At 30.2% G+C, this 22,751-nt stretch overlaps 1 protein-coding gene across 1 annotated transcript in view; it reads right to left on the reverse strand.

The window, feature by feature from the left end:
- The window catches only part of LOC142317484 (uncharacterized), a 41,382-nt gene extending 19,845 nt beyond the window's left edge, over positions 1-21,537 (reverse strand). The window contains exons 1-3 of the mRNA XM_075354052.1: positions 21,278-21,537; positions 19,181-19,249; positions 12,500-12,589 (exon numbers count right to left, since the gene is read on the reverse strand). Of these exons, the coding sequence (XP_075210167.1) occupies positions 12,500-12,589; positions 19,181-19,249; positions 21,278-21,280 (162 nt within the window). The 5' untranslated portion in view covers positions 21,281-21,537. The remainder of the gene's footprint in view (positions 1-12,499; positions 12,590-19,180; positions 19,250-21,277) is intronic.
- Between the last annotated feature and the right edge of the window lie 1,214 nt (positions 21,538-22,751).

Consider the following 22,751-nt stretch of genomic DNA (forward strand, 5'->3'; position numbering starts at 1 on the left):
CTATAAAAATTGTATTATGCTTGCCTTTAACTTCAGTAATATTCTTGTTGACTTGAAATTCTAAAAAATAATGCCAAGTAAATTGACATTGTTTAAAAGTTTTAACGAAAGATTTTTGGAAGAATGTTTACGGCTTCTTTAAAAAAAAATTAAAAACTTTTAGTTCTTTGTTCCACTAAATGCTAGATGAGGAACAAAGGCCCAGCCTTCGAAACGGATCCTCACTGAACTAGAGAAATAAAGGGCCAACTGAATTTTGAACAGTATGCAAAAAGATTCTCATACTAGAAGCACTGTATCTGCTAACAAATTTGAAGCTTAAGTGGTGTCATAATAAAATTTTAAAAATTGACTAATATATTTTATTCCTGAACTAATTTTCTGTTAATCTATGCAATACCATTTTATTACTACTACTTTTTTTCATCAAAAAAACAAAATAAAATTGCTCTTCCATGACTTCTTTTTACTCTAACTCAAATTTAGGTCCATATAAAATAACAGAAACGGAAATTCTAAATATGTCCTAATAAGTAGTGGTTTCTCATTCCACTCAGAAAATTAGGATGTTTTGGGCCAACAATTTTTCAATTAATTTTTTTAAAAATAATGATTGTTTCAGTCAATTTATTTTTTTTATAATGATAAACTTAATAATAAGATTTATATAGAATTCATAGTAACCTTCATTATTAGAAAGGATGAAGTAGATTGAAAAGAGATTAATGGCTACATTACTTTTAAGGTTCCAAATGGAATACATTATAACATGGCTCTAATTTTGGATTTCTATACACATACAGTTTAAGATATACAGTTTTTACAGAAGAAAAATAACAGTAAGGCATTATTTCAGTAATGGGAAAAGTACTGAAAATCTGCAATATAATATTAATCACATTTTTCTACACAACCATAAAATTCTATAAATAACCTTTCTCAATGCTTTTTTTTAAAATTTTGATGATTTTTAAGGTTATTGCCAAATTAATGATAAGTAAGTTGTTAGTGGCTGCTTTTAATTTAACACAGATTGCTGTGCTAATTTATTCTTTAAAGTGCTGTTTATTCTTTAATTTTAACTTTTGTTAATTATATTCAATTCTTTAATTTTAACTTTTGTTAAAATTAAAGAATTTAATAAGTTACTTTTAAATTATTTTTTATTATTTAAAAGTTATTTAAAGTGCTGTTTACCAAAAGTTAAAATTAAAGAATAATTGAAAAAAGTTACTTGAAAATTATTTTTCTGTTATATCATAAAAACCAGTACTCAACTATTTAGTTGACTATCGCTGGGTTTAACTGTTTAGATCACCCCACTCATCAATAAAATCAACAGATTTTGAAGTTAAGAAGTTCTATGTTTCAGGAGTCCTAATAAAAGACTGCTTTTATAAGGTTTTGAATACTATACTGTGCAAGTGTTCTTTGGTGGTTGAATTTCAATTAACCACACATCTCAGTGTAATCTTGAAATATATTTACACTTTCACTGCACTAATTCTGCAAAATTGCAATCGTCAGAATCAATTTATAAATAATTTTACATTAAAACAGTAGTTGGAGAAAACAAAATTCAACTATTTAGTTTGTAAAAGATTAGAAAAATAATCACCAGAATCATTTTATAAATAATTTTACATTAAAAGAGTATAAAAACAAGTACACTAAAGTCATGTTTGACTTGTAAATTAATGTTTAACTGCTTAATTTATTGCCAACTCATAATGAAAATTATTATATTTAATCTTTTTCTTTTACTGGCATAAGCACTTTCTGTGTATACTACTTATTCAGAAATGATAAACACAAATTTTAATAACATAAAAATGACAAAAAACAAAAACACATTACACCAGTTCTAATAACAGTCTATAAAAACCAGGTAATTCATCAAATACAGCTGGGTAAGTCATGTTTTTAAATACAGCAAAAATGTATATATATATTTATTTTATTAGATAAACCAAAGTACAAAATAAATAAAGTAGGATGACTTACCTTATTCTACAATGTATGCAGGAACGCTATCACAATTTATTCGCCTCATCAGCTGCATTATATATTAATCTCAAATTACATTACAAACTTCATAAAATATAATAACATATCATGCATTTGCATTTATTTATTTTATTTAAAATTTAAAACCTTTTATCTTTTTACTTTATTCAGTTAAAATTAAAAATTAAAATAAAATTTAAAAGTATGAAAAATTAGTTAAAATTAACATTAAAAATTAAACTGTAAAAAATTTTACATACGTAAAAATATGATGTCAAGACGTAAAATCAAATTAAAAATCAAAAATTAAAATCAAATAAAAATAATTATTTTTTTTTATCTGATTTCAATTTTAATTTGATTTTATACCTTTTTATCATATTTTTATAATTATTTTTATTTGATTTTAATTTTAATTTTTAATTTTACGACTTGATGTTAAAACTCCAATATATATAATGGAATACGGTAAGTCATCCTTTTTAATTTTAGCCTCCAGGAAAAACCGTTCAGGTATTACTTCAGAGGATGGTTGATATGTGTGAGTAGTAAATTAAGTGTAGTCTTGTAGTCTCAATTCAACCATTGCTGAGATGTGTGGTTAACTGAAATCCAACCACCAAAAAATACCAGTATCCCTGATCTAGTATTCAAATCCGTATAAAAGTAGCTGCCCAAATCAGCTGATTTGGGAAAACGTATTCACCACTAGACCAACCCGGGTAAGGTTAAGTCATCCTTTTTTATTTATTCTGTACTTTGGTTAATCTAATAAAATAAATATATTTGTATATAGTATAAAAAAAAAAAATACATTATTTATTTATTTAATTAGGTAAAAATTCTTTTTTTATTGTATTTGTCCATCCATATAATCCTCTTTGTCCTACATCTTTAATAGGACATAATGAGGGGTTTCTCATTTATGGGTGTTCACATTGCCACTGATGTGAAACACTGACTCATCACCAAAAATTACATTATCTAAAAATGTATCATGTCTGCAATTCTATCATTTCCACATAAAACTGCAGCCAAGCTACTTTGTCAATCTGTAATGAGTTGAAACATGGTTAGTTTGTATGGCTTCAAGTGCAATCATTCACGTAATATGCACCAAATAGTCATTTGTGGAATGTCAGTCTCTGAAGCTTTCTCAGAGTTGTTTCACAGTAGCTTCAGGGATGTGTGGGCATCTTGGTTATTTTTTACATTAACAGAACAGCCTATCTGAACGAAGGTTTGGTGCCAAGTGAGAATTGTACATCTAGTATGAGGCTCCCTATTATAGTCTCTACAAAAGTTGAACTGCAGTTGCTGACAGCAAATCATGAAACCAAAACAGAAGAGAGTACATTCCAGATCAGTAATGTATCCATATTTAACTACACAGTGACAGTGCTGGTGGCCAAATTCAGTACTAATGAATTACAAGAGTCAAAATTTGATGTGTTTTGCTATGAAATGAGACCTCAACGGAATCTGTTAGTTATCTAAGTAAATCTTTATATGATTTTAAAATTTTGAAGTTCTTTTTGAAGCAGCCAATATTATACAACATCATGTAATATTGTATACAGTATGTTACAAATTATTGTAATGTATCACTAAATAACTTGGCAAACTACATTGTTTTATACATTTATAAAATATGTTAGGTGCCATAACCAAATGGTTGTGGAACAGATGTGACATCAGACCCAAGCTGTTCCCAAAAACAAATAAAAACGTAGTGCATGCAAAGTATCCTATGCTTATTAGAAAATATAAGAAGTAAAGTGGATTATCTTAAATGCAAGATAGTTAAAAGTAATTATAGCAGTTTGTAATTGTCAGTATAATCTCAAACTGTTTTAATAACACAAACTGTTTAAAATATTTTTTTTTTCATTTTTATAGGTGATAATTTTTATGTTAAGTAGCTGACAAATTGTGCAATTAACTTTTATCATTAATTATGCCTATATATACTTAATACCGTACTGAAGTGACATCATTATTGGCTATTTCATTATACAATAAATATTTTATACATTTGTTTAGATATTAGGACAAATTTTTCTTTGTATGAATTGAACGTTTTCCATGAATTGTCATAAAACAGATTAATGGATAATGGAAGCCATTATATATACTTTAAAGTGTATGATGAAACTATATGATGATAATTATTTTAACATCTACTTCATAATTTATTTACTATAATTTAATCCATCACTTTTTTTTGATCAATTAAAAATATTTACAAAATATGATAGGCTGTCCATGTTACAAATATGGAATACAGTCTGGTGGATTAGGAGTTTCTTACTCCAATTATTATCACAGTATTCCAAAATGTGATAGGTTTATTGTTTATACTGTAACATATATTTAACAACAATGGAATAATCATTTACACTGCTGGAACTGTAGGCTTATCAAACAAAAAAATTAAATTAATATATAAGTTAAACTTATAATATAAGTAATGTAAACAGGTCATATATGGACCTACATAATTTGTCCAACATACAAAACTCTATCTTTCTATTTTGGTATTAGTTGATTCTTCTCCTCCACTATAATTTTGTATATTCAAATATATATATATATAATATAAAATATTCTAACAATCTTCATAAATGATTGCTACAACCAACATTTTTCAATAATCACACAATTGTGATTATTGCCACCAAATTTATGTTACTTTATAACCAAATATATGTTAGTAATTGAAAAGTTTAAAAGCTTTCAAGGATATTATTCTATACACAACCAAAAACTTTTTCTTGGTTTAACCTACTGTTGTTAAAAATGAGACTATTTTATTGTTAGTTTCTTAATATTTTAATTTTTTATCATCAATTTATTTAGAAAAAACATATTAGTTTTTATTTTTAACTGTGTGAAGAAATCATGAAAAATCACTTCTTATTGGTAGAAAAATTTCAACATTAGGGATTAATTAAAATTGTTCTAAGTCAGTCAAGTAATATATCTATTATGTCAAAAGATTAATAGTAATGACAAATTTACTTGAAATCAAATAATAATAATAAAATTTCTTTGTGTTACCCAACTTGTAATTTACCTGTTACCTAATTTGTAATTTTGTCTCTCTTTACAAAGAGGAAAAATTATTATTTAAATAAGACTATGTAACTACTGTGTAAGTACTATGTAACTAATAATGATTTAGAAAAATAAGGTTGGTACTTACAGTTCTGAATAAATTATTCATAATCACCTACAACAAACGCTTTCAAAATTTTTTAGGATTAAAAATAATTGCAAGTAATAGAAAGAAGCTAAGTATTTTCTATTTTCTTATGTTGATTTAAATTTGCATGCTTATTTATTGGGAAGATGAACTATTAAGAGGCAGTGAAAAAATTATGTTAAGACTTTTTTAGTAAAAATTATAATTATTTTATTGATGGATTTATATAAAATAACAAAGGGTTTATACCAGAAACTAGTTGTTTTAATATTTTTTTTTAATTTTAATATGTTTCTGTTTAAGTTATCGTAAAAAAAAAAATTCTTTATTAAAAAAATTATGTATTCTTTCTGTATATGCAGGTAATTTCAAATTGTATAGCAATCTCACAGGAGATAATTCTATAGCCAAAAAGAAGAAAACTGTTCATTAGTGAGTTTCTGCTCAAAAAACATTTGGCTCTGAATTCTGCTTCCTCTGTGAAATTAAACCATATTAAAATTCTTGGAGTCCAAATCAAGAGGTCCATTTGTTCTTATGGTTTTTGATCTAAGAAGTTGAATAAAAGTGGTCCCAGACCTCTATATCACTTAGGTTTTAAGAAAGAACAGGGTGAAACACCAAAAATCTTTGTTGGAAAATGCACTTTTTTAGGTTTGGAATAAAATAATTTTGTTTATGATTTACTAATAAACAATTAAAAATTTCTTTGAACTTTGTAGCGAATTTATTCAGAGAAAACTGATGTAAATAATGTCCTACAATTAAACACAAATTTGAAAAGTTCACCTTCAATTAGAAACTAAACACACAAACTGGATTGGAAAAGTAATATGACTTTAAACAGAAAAATTTTCATCAATGTTTGAACAACATAATGTAAATGAAAACAAACAGAAAATTTATCAATAACATAAAAAAATGAATAAAAATGAGATTTAAAAAAATAAAAATCATATTTTTGTTTTTTTTTCTAAAAATTATTATACATCAAAATGATCACTTAATAAAGCTGCAAATATTTCTTCAAAGCAATTGCTTAATGTGGATGCCATTCTGTTCCATGGATAGTCAGCTTGGCGAATCTATGCAAGCTAGGCACATGTAATAGCATCATTATTATTCCGAATAATAGCTTCAGCTTTTATTATACAATGTATCAATTCTTCTTGTGTGCCAATACAAGTGGAATAGATTAGCAACTTTATCCAACCCCAAACAAAAAATTCCATTGGCATGAGATCAAGAGATTGAGGTAGCCATTTTGAACAGCCATTGCTAACTAAAAGTTTTATTTAAATGATTCATCACATCGCAACAGTAGTGAGCAGGTGCGGCATCATTGAAAAAAAACATCTGCACTCTATCTGCAAGTGGAATATCTTCAGAGTTCTATCAGATTTGTTTGCAACAAATGAAAGTAGTGCTGCTCTCTGCAGGTAAGAAAAAAGGGCCTATGAGATTTCACCAAGAAGACCACACCAGAAGTTAAACAAAAAAGGGCATTGGAAATTATTTGTAGCTATCTCATGGGGATTTTCTTCTGCTAAAGTACGAGTGTTTTGATAATTACAATGCCATTTCTTTTTTTTTTCCAAGGGCTAAATATGCTTTCACCCGGAATAAAATATAGTAAGAAAGGAAAAACAACTAAAACCGCTAAAAGAACAAAAACATTAAATAAAAACTTACAACTAATATCACAGCTAAAAATATCTCTTAAAATAGATTTAAAATTAATATCACAGTTGCTAACATGAAATTTAAAATAAACATAAACATAAAAATATAAAGTACAAAACTTAAATAAAAATAAATAAATTTAAAAAAGTCCAATGGGGTGTGTGAAGGGCCCCTTCTTGGATACAGAAAGATTAAGGAACATAAAAAAATAAAAATTAAAAGAAAAAACTAAAACTTACAGCTAATAACACAGATAAATAATCACTAAAAACTAATATCACAATAGGAATCTAATTAAGGTAAGTTTGTTTAAAAGCAAACACAAAAGTAATATACATATAATTTAAATAAATAAATATAAAATTTAACAAAGTTCGAGGGGTTGTAAAGTTATCCCTAACTGGGTAAAAACTATCATAAAAATTTAACAATTTAAAGATAAAACCCGAAATAAAATGAAATTTCACCAAGAAGACCACACCAAACGTTAACGAAAAACGGCACTGGAAATTATTTGTAGCAATCTCATGGGAATTTCTATAATTTACAATGCTATTTCTCTTTTTTTCTGAGGGCTAAAAATGCTTTCACGTTAAAAATTCTTCACAGTACAAATATATACACAAAATTATTACATTTTATGCATAATACTAGTATGTCATAAAAATAGAAAGATGTGATCTAAAATTTCCATGTCATTGCATAGAATTCGACGAATGTTTCTGGGCAATTTAAATTTATACACAAGGCCGCATATAACATATACAATCCACAAGGATCTAGCACACTGCTAAGCAGCAATCGCATGTTATGCATAGTGGTGTGTTTTCTGCTGACATCAGATACCCATGAGTAGCTCTCTTATGTCCTATCTGCAATGGGCAGAGAGCCACTTTCCTCACAACAAATTTTTCTGTATGAGGAGTTCCATGGTAACACAGTAATCTTAATGTGCCGTAGTTTATTATCAACAGTAACAGTCCAGTCACCTTGCCACTTTGCTCGAATAGTGTGTCTTATAAAATTAATAAAGTCAAATGTAGTAACACGAGTGATGAAGGACGGCTGACTACATGCATCTTTAGCAGCAGAATCTGTATGTTCATTACCTAGAATTCCCATGTGGCTGAATTCCCACGTTGGAAAATAGGAGTGTCAACATTTATTAGGTGTAATAAACGCTGGGTACGAATATCCATAGGTGCTGTATAACGTGATAACGTGGATGGTCATCATACCAATGTAAATAAGGATTAGAGAGGACTGCATCATTAAACTTTGGATGATTTGGATGTGCTTTAAGATTGGCAATGTAAAATGCTAAAAGCTGGTCCTGTCTATCCCAAAGTGATGGCTCACTGCAGTTAACAAGTATGCTTATGACAGGATGATCAAAATGCACCTGTAGCAAGACAAAGGAAAGCATGATGAACAGCTTCCAGCAACTTTAAGCACAGTATGACGCTGAAAAGTAGGCAACAACAACCATAATCTAAACAAGAATGAACTAAGAAATAATAAAGATGCAACATACATGACTGATCGACTCCCTAATTGATGTTGCTAAGGACTCGCAGCATATCTAGAAGTTTGGTGTATTGCATTTTTAATTGTTTGATGGGTTTGACCCAATTAAGACTGCTGTCAAAAAATAAATCTAAAAATTTTCTCTCCGTTGAGGAAGATTTGTAGAATAAAAGGGTCCCACAGGCAAGAAAGTCTACACATTTTGTTTTCTCAGATGAAAACGTGAATCTGGTAACCTTGGACCAAGCTTCAAGGTGAGATGCGGTGTTCTGTAGTAGTCTCCCTGCTGTGGCTGATGAATGGTATGTTCATCAATAAATAAGGGACAGGGTAGAGATGGCTGCACACATTTAGTAATACTATTAATGGCAAAAGCAAACAAAGCAAAAGCACACACTTCATTAGGGCACTCAATTCTCCAAGATAAAGCTACGGGATAAAGAATCTCCAACATGAACACAAAAACTTCAGTCATTTAAAAAAACCCTAATAAAAGCAAGCATATTGCCCCTGACCCACCATTCTTTAAGAGTGTTTAGAATAACACGTCACCAGGCCGTGTCTTATGCCTTCTTGATGTCATAGAAGATAGGGACAAGGCACTGACGGAATAAGAATGCATTTCGAATAGCTGCTTTCAGTGACACTAAAAGGTCAATGGAACAACATCCTTGGTGAAAACTGCACTGTTATGCAATTTGTAAGGGATAGAGTCCTTCACAGCAACAGCAGGAATGAGGACAGCTAGTGGTATCTTTGTAGCTGGCACCTCATTCCACATCAAAATACCAACACCATTACTCTTCCTACTGTCTACCAAACAGTCATATCTCTCACAGAAATAACCTCTGAGTGTTATCGTATCTTCTTATAATAGATGCGTTTCTTGGAAGCACATTATTAATCGTTTATGGACGTACATCAACACTCATAAATAAAGGTAGTTATAGCTAATAATATAAAAAAACTAATTGTAGGCGATCTGGTTTTTCTTTTTTGAATTTTTTATTTTAAAACACTCCAAGTCTTGGAGTCGTGCAGTTCCTCTACCACCTCCAGTATACATGATGATGGAGAGAGATTGATTTTGAGATATGGGAAGTTGCAGACAAAATCCCAGAGCAGGTGGTTGTGTGGGTTCCCTCCCTTTACACCGAGCTCACTAGGATGGCTTACCACTACCTGTCTTTACTCTGCAAAGCTAAAACTTTAGGAACAGGAACTTGGAACTTTCAGAGGGAACCCACTAGTGTTGGTTTCACTAGCTGCAGCCACCAACTTCTTATTCATCTTTGTTAACTCAGAAGTAGTTGCAGTAAGTGAAGCAACCTGATTAGATAACACCTGATCAAGCTTCTTAAGCTCACTGTAGGATCCACACTGATGGTTGCCTGCATTTGCAGAGGCTTTACTTGATGTACTGATGGAAAATGAAACATCTGGTTTAAAAAGAAAGAGATCAACCTAACACTACCAACCAAATCATACTAAGTGGACGATATCGCTAAAACTTTAACCGATGAATTAAAATAAAAACACCAAATAACCTTATTTATGATAAAATCATAATATAAAACCAGGTTACGTGAGTTTTTTAATATTCTCAAGCGACTGAGAAAGATAGTTTTTGCTCAGAACAGATTCTGAGAATTGCTTTTCTTCTTTAAAAATGGGGAAATCTCAGGAACGAGCTGTATGTGAACCGCTGCAATTCACACATTTTTCATCTTCTTAGCAGTTAGTGTCATTATGGCCTTCCTTACCACATCAAACGCACATCTCTGATTTCGAGCAAGATGTTTTAGTGTGATCTTGGCATTTGAAACATTGCCGTGGGTTGGGTATGAATGGTCATACTCAAACCAACACAGGTAACCCACTTTAATCTTCTCTAGTAGTACCAGAATATTAAATCTTATTATAAGGGAGGGCTTAGGTTCTTCCACTCTGCTCTGCCGTTTCGTTATTTGCTTTACTTCTACATCTTGGGGATGAAGCTCATTAGTTATTTCAGTGATATCCATGTACAAAAGATCTCTGCAAAACATAACTCCCTGGCAGCTATTTAGAGTTTTGTGGCACACCGCACTTATTTGAGTACTGACCATATTAGTGAGATGCAAGAGAGACAAACTCTGTTCATCATTAAATATTTCAATCAGAATCAATCTGTTTTGTAACTTTCTGATGATGTTTTTCAGTAAACCACCTGCACCTGTTACAACTTTGTTAATCAGGAAAGGCGATACCTTATGAAGGGTGTCATCTTCCTGATTATTTCTCATAATAGATCTGATATTTTTGTATTGTAGACAAGTTGTCTCACAAGTCAAAGTATCATTTTCTATAGTATTTTTCTCCTCAGAGAAAGTTGATCGAGGCCTTTTCACTACTTTGTTTGGTGTTTTTTTCTGATGGACCATCAGCCATCATAGAATTTATTTGAGGACTTAAATTTTGGTCTCACAAGTACCAGCAGTATCACTCCAGCAGTATCTAGCAAGTGCGAAATACAACTCGGTTCAGCCAGGTGCCCAGAGGACATCGTTTTGAGACTCACTACATAGAGCCATTTACTCATTGGCATGACAGTTTCCACCTTGGGTTACAGTTGCGTTTTATAAGATGTCACAACATTATCAAGAGTAAATGTAAGAAGAAACATGTAGGATATTTTTGTGTGAGGCTATATGTTGTAATTCATGCAATGTTCTTGATGTAGTGTATTTTGTATATTGTACAGTATTCCGCAGCTCCGGGTGTAGTTAGAAAAAAGCTGTGGACATGCCAACCCCCTAAGTCTTAAAGAATAAGAATTCCCATCAGAGGCTGTCATTTCTTGTAAAACAGGGTTCATTAGTAATTAGAAAATTACTTAGGAATAGGATTACACATCTTCTAATTAACAATGGACAGAATTTCATCCATTCATCAAAATCAGGTGGTCATAACTTGTAAACGTATTGTATGGAATGGCTGTAACTGTTACACCCACAATGTTCACCACACAATTGATTGAAAAAAAAAATGAAAGCGATGTGATCTGGTGCGTGAGGTGAGAGATACATTCACAACCAGCATCGAATTGTTGTAGTAAGCATTCCTGTTTCACAAACTCATCTCTCCAAAGCCTCAAATGTTTTACGATCCGTTACTCTTCGATTTGGATAATTTTCAAAGTATTCATGAATAGCAGCCAATTCTTTTTTATTTACTTCATCATAAATTAACAAGTTCATAAACTCTCCAAATGATAACAAATTTGTGGTATTATCCATTTTGAATGACTGCCCTAATAATAGCAACACTAATACCGCTCAGATGACTATTCAAATGCTAGACACTAAACTTAACTGATCATCAGCTGTTTACATTATTTACATTTATTTTCTCAGAATAAATTCTCAACAAAGTTAAACACTTTAAGTTATTTTATTCCAAACCTAAAAATGTGTTATTTTCCAACAAAACCTTTTTGTGTTTTCTCTCATTTTTCTTGAAACCAAATGAGATAGAAGTCTGGGACTAATTTTATTCAATTTCTTAGATTATGAGGAAGCAACAAATTTACCTCGGCATTTGCACCCCAAAACGTTTAATACAGTTTAATTTCACAGAAGGAGCAGAAAGTAGGGCTAAATGTTTTACAATCCGAAATTTGCTAATGAACCTTTATTTTGGACCTACATTTATATGAACTTTTTTTCATATTTTTGGCTACAGAATCATCTCCTGAGAGATTGCTGTGCAATTTGGAATCATCTTGTGAATAAATATATATATATATATATATATATATACATGCATACATGTACAGGTATACTAGTAAAAATCTTCATATACGTACAGTAAACATGATCCTCACTTTGAATTCATAACAAATACTGGAATCCATTTTAAAGTATCCTGTAACCAGCATCATTTTGCAACACAACCTAGCAGTAAGGCAGCACTATACTTATAAGTTGTGTTTAATCTATAGGGCACACGATCATAACTACCATAACACAATGAACAATATATGTAAAGTAAAATACCAAAAAGTTAAAATTATTTTGAAAGAAAATTCCAACTCACAGTTTCTTCTTTAACAGTTGCATTTAATTCCAAAGGCTCATTTTTTGTTATACAACTAGCCCCACTATCACAAAACGTGAAGTTAACCTCCTGTAAATAGCACAGAAAAGTAAATTGTGAGACAAATTTTTACAAACAGAATTTGAGGTTTAAACTGTACTCACTTGCAAGCTGAAGTTAAAACAGATACAAGATTTATTTCTGTCAAACTTTACCATATACTTATTTTAAAAGTTATCAGAGAAAAGATATTTTTGTGTTAAATTTTACCCTCTCAAAATAACTTACATTTGATTCGACAAAATGTGTAGAATTTATTACCTATGAAACAATCATTTAGAGGATATTAAAATGCAACTATTTTCTAACACAGAGAATTTTGCTAAGAGTGAGCAGGAAACTAATTAATTGCACCAAAACTAGCTGCCTGAATGACACATATAATTAAAAGTGAAATAAACAGTAATTAAGGTAAATAAACAGTAAACTCCTTAAAAGTAGAATCCCTGTACACTGATTATCTTCTGAATGACATATTTTTGATACAAACTTTCTGATTTTCTTATAAAATGAGGTCTGTCGATAGTAGTCCACTTGCCATGGCATCATATCTTTATTGGTGATTGAGCTTTTTGTTATGATTAATAAATTTTAATTTTATATAGGTTAGTTTTTCAATTTATTTCAATTTAATATACACTGAATAAAGTCACTGACAGAAAAAAATGATTTACTTTTAATGATATTAAAAAAACTAGCCGCTGATTAATCTAAAATAATAGACTGCTCTAATGAGACTAATAGCATTACCACTAAAATTCACCAATCTGCTTTTTCTAAAATTAGTTATAAGAGTAAATGACATTAATATCCTTAAAATATAAACACATTATTTACTTAAAGAGTAATTATTATTTATCACCTTTTACATCTATAAAGGCCAATAAATTATGCATTCAAACACCAACAAATTAAACAAGTATAAAAGCCCACAACAAATTCAATGATGTCTGAAAAATATGACTAGCATATTATTGCCACACAAATGGTTTTATAAAAATGAAACAGTAAGTATATTATCTGATGCATTGAATGTAATAACATTTAGCTAAATAACCAGAATTTTTCATATCTTTATCTGTAGTTGCATAAAATACTCAATAGACTGACTGTCAAATAATTTCCCACCTTGGTTTAATACCTCAGTTGGATTTAAATTATTCTAAATATTGTTCACTGGTTCATAAAAATAAATACAGCGTCTTAACTTTGAATATAATATAAATTATTTTTATTATAATCTTGAATTTGTAACAAACACAAGTTGAGTCTTTGTATGATGGAACTAGACTAGCCTATTCTAGTGCGAAGCCAGCCTTTATAGCGTGGATGGAGCCAAGTGAGCTGTCAGAAGCCATGTGCAGCTTTACGAAGGACTTTTAAAAGTCCTTTTTTAAATAAAATTTAAAGTTCTTCATTTAAAAAGGAGTCACAAAAAAGTGAACATTTGGCAGGGATGTAACAAAGAACAAAAAAAAAATGAAAATTTAGCAGGTATGCCAACCTTCATTTAAATAACCCTGCGTCTGAACACTGACAAAACAAATTTTTCTACCTTTACACATAATTGTTGGCAATCTAGGTATTTTTACATGCAACACTAATCATCCTGTAGCTGCTAAATGAAGATATTAATAAAGCTGCTGATATATTCAAATGATATTAAATATCAGTTTATGAGGCATTGAGACAAAGTTATTTAGAAATATTAAAGATTAATAACACTTCACTTTCAAATTACATAAATATTTTTCTTTCACATTTACTTGGAATTAGTTAAGCAGCTCCTGTCAATGGAGTTACCAGTGACAAAATGAAAATGATAGTTTAGATACTGTTTAGATACTAGTGGACCTGTTCACTAACAGGTCCACTTGTGAGTCCACTAACAGGTGAGTCTTCAACCTCATTAAAGTATTAAGCCACTATCCAGCCAATTATTAACATGAGCTCATTTTTGGGTTCAAAATGGTAGAACACTAGCCAGGGCTTTGTCTTGGTGAACAGACGGTTATTGGCACTGGATGCCAAAACCAAGCTGTAGAGAGAATGTTTAAAAATTTCCCGCTTAAAATGCTTAAGTAAAATCTTTATTTAACCTGTAGGTGATATTTCAAAAGCATCCCCCACAACTGTTTTGGAATAAATTTCTTCAATATTTCACAATAAATCTCTTGATATTACAAAAGTTCCATATTTCATAAATTCCATAACAAAATTCCCTAACAATCCCAAAACATGACAGTTATCACTTCTCAACTTATCTTGTAATGCTTGCTTGAGTTTTCTGTATTGTTAGGTGAAGAAATGCACAACCACTATTTCAAATATTTCTACGTTACTAGAAATTTCACCCTCATCACCCACAATCACAATTCTGTTGAGATGTTAATCTTTCATTTTATTTTAAACTTTCAAACAATTTGATCAACTTTTAAATAACTTTTTTATCAAACTTTCAACTTTAAAAAAAATATACCAGGGATAACTAAATTTCTTTCCTACTATAAAACACTTGAATTGCACATCTTGTCCCTCTTATTTACTTGCTAATCTACCACTATGCTGTCACTCATAACATTATTACCATTACCATTATGATATAACTTTCAAATGATTTTGGTGGTAATGTATCATCAGCAAGAAATAATCATGCTACAAGTTAATGGAAGTGACAATGACATGTTTCACCGATTCTTGCCTTACCAGCAACGAGCAGAATGAATAGTAGTTGAAATGTAACAAGATTTTACATTACTGGTGTTAAACGATTGTTTATCATGTTACCATGGCATCCAGATTTTATACAATAAATCAGAAACTAATAACCTTTAAAAATAACCCTTCAGGAATAGCCTTTAAGAACAAGAACAAAGTAAACTAATATCTGAATTAATACTACACTCAGTAGTGAGCTTAAGCCCACCATCAATTCTAAAGAAAAGACCCTTATTATTCTGTTTTCACTATGAATCCATTAAAGACTGTACTTACTCCTCCAAAAATACTGGTTCCTTCTTGAAGATTATAATGCGTGAGGAATGACGAATGAAATGGGTTTTCTCAACATTAACATATATTACTTTCAGGTTTTCTTTCAATTCAGATAAATGGAAATGTAACAAGGGCATTTTTTGAGTGAAATGCCCATCTGGGAATTTTTTATATGTCTACCTGAAAAAATCTCATACATTAAGAGTCCATTGGTTGAAACTTTTTAGTGAACCTCAACAATTCTGTAACTGTTCTGTCAATTACAACACAAATCATTAATTTATAGTGATTTTCTGTTCTACAAAAACTGAAATTTTTACATACCTCAAATATTAATTTGAGTCAATTTCTAATGCAAATGCTTAAAAACAAAAATGAGATTATAATCAAGGTTAAAATAGGAAATTACCACCAGAAACAAATTTATATATTGTTCACAACTAGAAGCAGAGCACAGGAAGTCCACACACTTTATCATTAAATCAGTCATATCAAAAATTAATAAATTTGTTAATCATTACTAATTATACAACACTTAAATATACTTAGTTATTTTTAACCTTAAAAAATATTCAATTTAAAAATTTAATTAAAAAATAATTTTAAATTTGATAACATAATAATAAACAATGCATCAATTTATCAATTTTAATTATTTTGTTGTATTTTTTTTCTGCTTAGATCAGGGCAGAAAAATCTGTCTGAGGGTGGCAGAAAATTTCTTCCTTCAAAAATTTTCTGATCATGTCACTCAATTTAGGTAAATGTTCCTAAAATTGAAACTGAAATTCTATAAGCAAGAACCTGAAGATAATACTTCTGTGAATAGGAACCTCTGCAAAGAACTGAAGATATTACACAAAAGTTTGCTTCACTTAATCAGGGTCCTTGTTCAAAACTAATATTTTGAAAATAAACAAAACCATTGTACATTAATTCCTCCATTAGTTGTTATATAAGCAGTTTTTTTTTTTTAAATTTCAGCAGTATTGTATACTTTCATGAGCCTAATCTCTCTGTATCTAAAACTATATAGGACAGCATTTCTCAACCTGGGGTCACGATGATATGAAAGGGGGGGGGGTTGCAAAATTAGCCTACAATTTTACATGTTAACAATAATGAAATGATTTTATGAGAAAAAAAGATAATTTATTTTAAACATTTTACTTATAAGTACACATGCCAAAGAAAATAAATTAATAAGATGGTGCATTTGTTTTTAATTTAAAAGTTTCTTCACGTGTGGATCAATGTTAGAAACACACAAAAATACATTGTTTTCAAGTTATATAAGAAGATTTCTGTATTTAGTTTTTAGTGCAAGCAAGACAAAAAACCCTTTTCACAGTGGTATGATGTGGCAAAAGGGATTAATATTTAAAATGCTTCTGTGACTAAATTTTCATATTCACTTAGATGCAAGCTAAAATGTATCTAAATCTTCAGATGTGAATTGTAGTTATAACGTTTTATTGGCAGACATTTGAGCTGATTGTGAATCTCTACTGGTCAACTGCAACCACATTTTCACTAAATGTATTTAGTACCCCATCTCTTCAAGAAATAATTTTTATTTTTCAGTCCGCTAACTGGATTTATAGCTCACCCAAATACATCTTCATGCTACCAAAACTGTGGTGAAAAACAGTGTCTTCATCCAAATTTTTGCTTTAAAAGCATATAATTCAGGTATTATGATTCTTAATGAAAGCATTCTGAACTTTGTCTGTCATTAACGAAATGTTTTTATCCCCTCCTTGTAAATTCACATTAAAGTCATTTAAATGCAAAAATACATAAGTAAACCAACAGCAACATATATATTTACAGCAACATATATTATTCAGTAAAAACATTGAGAATGGTATTTTTATTTATCCTGAAAAAAAATTTATTAAAAATTTATTGTTTGTTTACATCTTACAATTCCAATAACCAGGTTAACACTTTCCCCTGCAATAACCATCTGCATACAAAAGAAGAGATTTTTCTTTTTGCCAATTTCATCACATAATTTAGCAAACAGCCTATTCTGTAATGGTTGACTTTTAATAAAATTAACAATCTTTACAGCTTTACAAAGAATCTGTTTGAGATTTTCCGACATATTTTTTGTGACAAGAGCATGTCTTTGACGGAAGCAATGGGTTACTTTGGCCCTTGGTATAAGACGATCTTTTAATTTTTTCAGAAATCCACTATTCTTTCCTGTTATCGCCTTTACACCATCACTACATACTGTAATACATTTTGACCAATCTTGCAATGGTCTATAGTAGCTTCATAAAAAATATCAAAAAGACATTGACCTAGTGCATGACCAGGTATTGATTTGCAAAACAACATGATCTGTCCCTATCGCATTCATATATCTACAAAACATAAGAACTGAGAAATGTTTGCCACATCTGTTGATTCACCAAACAAAATACTAAAATATTCACTTGCTGAAGTATCTGATCATGAACATCCACAGCCAAGTCACTGATTTATCAAGTCACTGATGTGTTGTTAGAAAGCAGAATTTTTAAAAGTTTTTTTTACTTCTTCCACACCTATAAAAATGCTGACCATATCAATTGCACCAGACAATATTAGGTTTTCTCAGATTGTATGGACATTTTAGCTACTCTTAATGCAATAAGAATAGATGCTTCAAGTGTACAGTACTTTTATCAGTATGGTTCGATTTACAAATAGAAACTTGTTGATTTCTCTAAGTACGTAAAATTCTCTTTTGAATAATTCCAAGGGTTTGCTTTTATGAGCCAGATTTTTAGTTTCCAAGTGTAAAATTAATTTTGATGCTTTCATCGGAAGTACTTTCTAATGAGGTATAGTACTTTCTAAAACCATAATTGAAATAACTGTCAGTGTAACATCTTGACTTTTTACCAATTGATTCACTGGAAGTACACGGCTCACTCTGCATAAGAATCTAATTGAGAAAACAGTTACATCGTTTGGCCACACACTAAAAAACTGAAAAGTCAACTACTATTATTTTCAATGAAACTACTCTTTTGAAAACTAAAAGGCATCGTATGCTTTGCAGAACTAAACTGTTGTTCTGCAATCCCTTACACCTCTTTTATAGTGATGAGAACATGAAGTGTTCATACTTATCATATGCATGTTCAAACATTACGCTCTCATAGTGAATATTATGCAAGGAGACTAAATTACAAGGAGTAGATACACATCAAGTTGGAACCTATACATTTCTCTTGTTTGTATACTTCATACATGCATGTTCATACCCATCGCTTTCTAGAGTTTAATTTTTTATATATTATGCTTTCTAGATTTTAACAAGTAATACTTAATCAATTTGATAAGCAATGTTATACGCATTATTTTTTTTCAAATAGTGTTATACTAAAGTAATGTTTTCCAAGCTTTTAAGCTTCATATACCACTTGAAACTGTGTAGGAAAGTATTTGTATCCCTTATGCAAATAGATGAAATTATGTTCCCAATCTGATAGTCTGTCAGTAGTACATGTGCTGTACGTAGAGAACCAATGTATTGATGTTACACTTAACCGGTGATACTAATGTTATAGTAATATTTATAATAAATAATAAACACTAACAAAAAATGTATAGCTTTTTAAAAAATACCTCCTCCTCAGGACACTGATCTTCTTTCTCTTTTTTTATATTCTTCAATATATTCTCCATTATAAAATCCTATAAACAACAAACAGAACTGAAAATATAAAAATTAAAAAAAAGCCATACTAAAGAAGCAAAATATACTAGTATGGTTTCATATTATAAGCTATATAAGGTATAGGAAGGTAATAGGATTTAAGGGAAAAACTGATCATATAAAAAAATATTTAGCACAAAATTTTTGATTAGAGGAAATTTGAATGCTTGTATTCTCATGATGTCCTGGGAAGCCATTTTTCAAAAAAAGAATGAACAAATGTAATATTCTAAAACTAACAATTCCAGTGTTATATTTAATGGAATTTATTCTACCAAATCTAAAATTCTCTATAATTTTCTATGCACGATGGTCAAGCCATTCAGAAATAAAAACTATACAAGTGGTAACTTTTTGGAAAACCCACCACCATTAAAATAGTGAAAATGGGCATAGATTCTGGAAAGCCTAACCAAATGCTTTTAAGGAGTCTGAACATCTTGGAAAGCTTCAAAATTTAAACATGCACAAATTTTTTTTTGGAATAACTAATGTAAAATTTCTTTTAAAGGGTGGTAAACTAAATGAAATCAACAGATTTAGATTTGTTTAAAATCAACAATTAGTAATCCAGATAACAAGATATCCAAATGAAAACATTTGAATTTCAAAGATGCAGAATTCAGTTTCAAGCAGTGGGATACAGAACATCCCACTGCTTGAAACTAAATTTATCATAAACAAAAAATTTCTAAATTCTATAAGTTTCAAATCTCATCTAACAGATTTTCCTTTATAAGAATAAAATCTGGAAATAGAATACCCTTTAATCAACGCCCATGATCCAATAAATGAGGATAGCAGAAGAAACCCAGAAAAAGTCAAATATTTTTGGTATATCTTCGACATAAAAGCACCTAAAATTCTTCAAAATAACATAAAAATTCTTCTACGAGATTTCAAATATAGCTAAGTAAAAAGAAAAAAATGTCTAATTGTTAAAAAAAATCAGGCTCACAGAAGAGCCAATTAAAATAAAAAAAGAATAATAAACTCTGTGAATATAATAATCAAGAAAAATTAATGTCCACACACTTTAAAAGATATCCTGAAAGCCAAAAAACATGGAAATCCCTAGATGTAAACTTCAAATAAACCAATCAGCATCTCTCAAAAAAATTACAAAGAAATAATGAATTTTAAAGTCTAGAAAAAATATGCATAAACCATTACTTAATAAAAATAAAATTTGGCCCACATATGAAAAAAGCAACTCCCAAAATGAAAAATATATCAAATATAACAGAAAGAGAAAATTAAAGAACAATATAAACAAAAAATTAAAATGTTACATTCCCCTCTTTTGTCAAAAATATTTAAAAAAAATCAAAGCCAGAAAAAGAATTTATGATGGAAGTAAAGCCTTCAGAAAAGATGTGAAGAGTTACTAAAAATACTTCAGTATTTTACGTGATAGCAATGCAGTATTGTTATTTTAATATAAATAAATTTTAATTATAAGATAAATATTTTTTATTTATTACTACCACAAAAGACAACTGCTTGTCAAGTAACTAATTATGGCAGTTAAGAAAATATAAATGGGCATTTTAGAGCTAACAAAGGCTGAGTAGCTTTATTTTGAACACAAAAGTATTATCCTAATTTTACAAATATCAAGCCACTACGGATTTATTAAAATATAGTTTTTTATTGTAATATTAAATTGATCAAACGAACTATAAGCTGCAAAAATATTAATTTAAAAATTGTTTGAACTTTTTAGTTTAAATGAACATATTTTGTCTCCTATCAATCATTTTGTTAAACATAAAACCAGTGATCAATACAAAATATACCAATAAATTTTGGATGCAACTTTAAGTTGAAAAAAGTTCGCAGTAAATTTTTTAATTCGATAATCAACAACAAATAGGGTTGCTATTCCTATACATTGTTGAGGTTATGTTTGGCAAGAACTAAATCAAATCTATTTTATCCAACCTGTCAGGATATTTGTTACAATATATTTTCTTTAAAAATTAGTAAATTAACAGAATACGTACCATCAATAATTTTTATTTCAAATAAAATTAGCTGCATCAAAAAAAATATATTGACAGCAAACGATAACGTAGTAATCATAACACATTGAGCCAACAATACACGCAATGACCGATAACACGTTCACAGCAACTGTCCATATCGATATTTGATATCACTTTTAATCCATAACAGATCGAAAGTACAGCGGACACGTGAAAAGGATGCAATAACACCTAACATCGATCCCCATTTCATTTATTTAAACGCGACATTGCCAAATTGTGGCTGTTTTTTTTTCATGATTATTGCCCTTATATTTGCTTAAGTTGACTACCAGCTCGGCTGAACGGTGAGCTACTACACTTATCGCATTAATTTATTAATAGATTTCACGCTATTAGTTGATTCCTCTCTAAAAGTACAATTAGGTTGCCTAGAAATGCCAATTAGGTTTTACGTAGTAGATTTCATGAAGAGAAAAAATTGAATTTCACTTCCCCGCGTTAGAGAGGAGGTAACGAATGTATATATTAAAATTGGTTGGCATAAACAATCGGCTAACGGATGAAGGGACTGAACAACTACGAGAATAAGGAGCTCCACTCGTACAAGTGCCAACGGCCTTTTCAGAGGGCGGATGAGCAGTAGGGGTTTGGGGCACTCTATTGCCGGGTTGGTGAGAAATCGCCCCCAAAGGCGAGAGAAATTTTATAGGAAGTCAACGATATTAGGATACAGAAAGTAACGGAACACCACTGTATTATTTTTCCTATTCAGGTACATTGGTGATATCTTCTATTTGTAAATATTCCAGAGGTAAAATAACTTCTCATTTGAATCTCCAGGGAAAACAGCAGAAGGAGTGTCATAGAAAAGACAAAGAAATGAGAATAAGTACAAGGAATATGAGAACATTATTGTCGTAAGCTAGTTGGAAAAAGTCGAGTTGGAGTATTCATTGGGCGTAGACCTACTGTTGTTCCGCTCTGCGATTTTCTGCTTTTAGTTCCGATTTTTTGGTGTATTTATTTAGTTTGTCGGTTTTACATTGTTGATTAGAGAATTGTGAACGTGCCTCTGAATTTTGGACAAGGACTTATTCAGCTTTTTTTATTTTTTCGACAGGACTATGTATTCCCATAAGTAATACAAAGAAGTCGGTTCTACATAACCTATTACTTGGTGAATTTTTCTTCTACGTCAGTTGGCAAGTTATTATAGGAAGATTAAGTCACCACTTTCCTTGTAAACAAGGACTTAGAAAATTCTCCTGAGCTGGTGAGTAGCTGAATTTTTTGTAATCATTGCAGTGTTACTAACTTGTCCAGTAAACGTCTTTCGCTTATAGCTCCTTAACCATACTTTCTATCACAATCCCTCCCGGATCTACGCAATCCACAACTGACCCCAACTTTTACCCCTTCTCACTCCCCTACCCAAATCCGACCCCGGATTTGGAGGAATACATTTTATCTCCTCCCTACCACAGACCTC

Source organism: Lycorma delicatula, chromosome 1, assembly GCF_047948215.1.
Source record: "Lycorma delicatula isolate Av1 chromosome 1, ASM4794821v1, whole genome shotgun sequence".
Classification (NCBI taxonomy): Eukaryota; Metazoa; Arthropoda; class Insecta; order Hemiptera; family Fulgoridae; genus Lycorma; species Lycorma delicatula.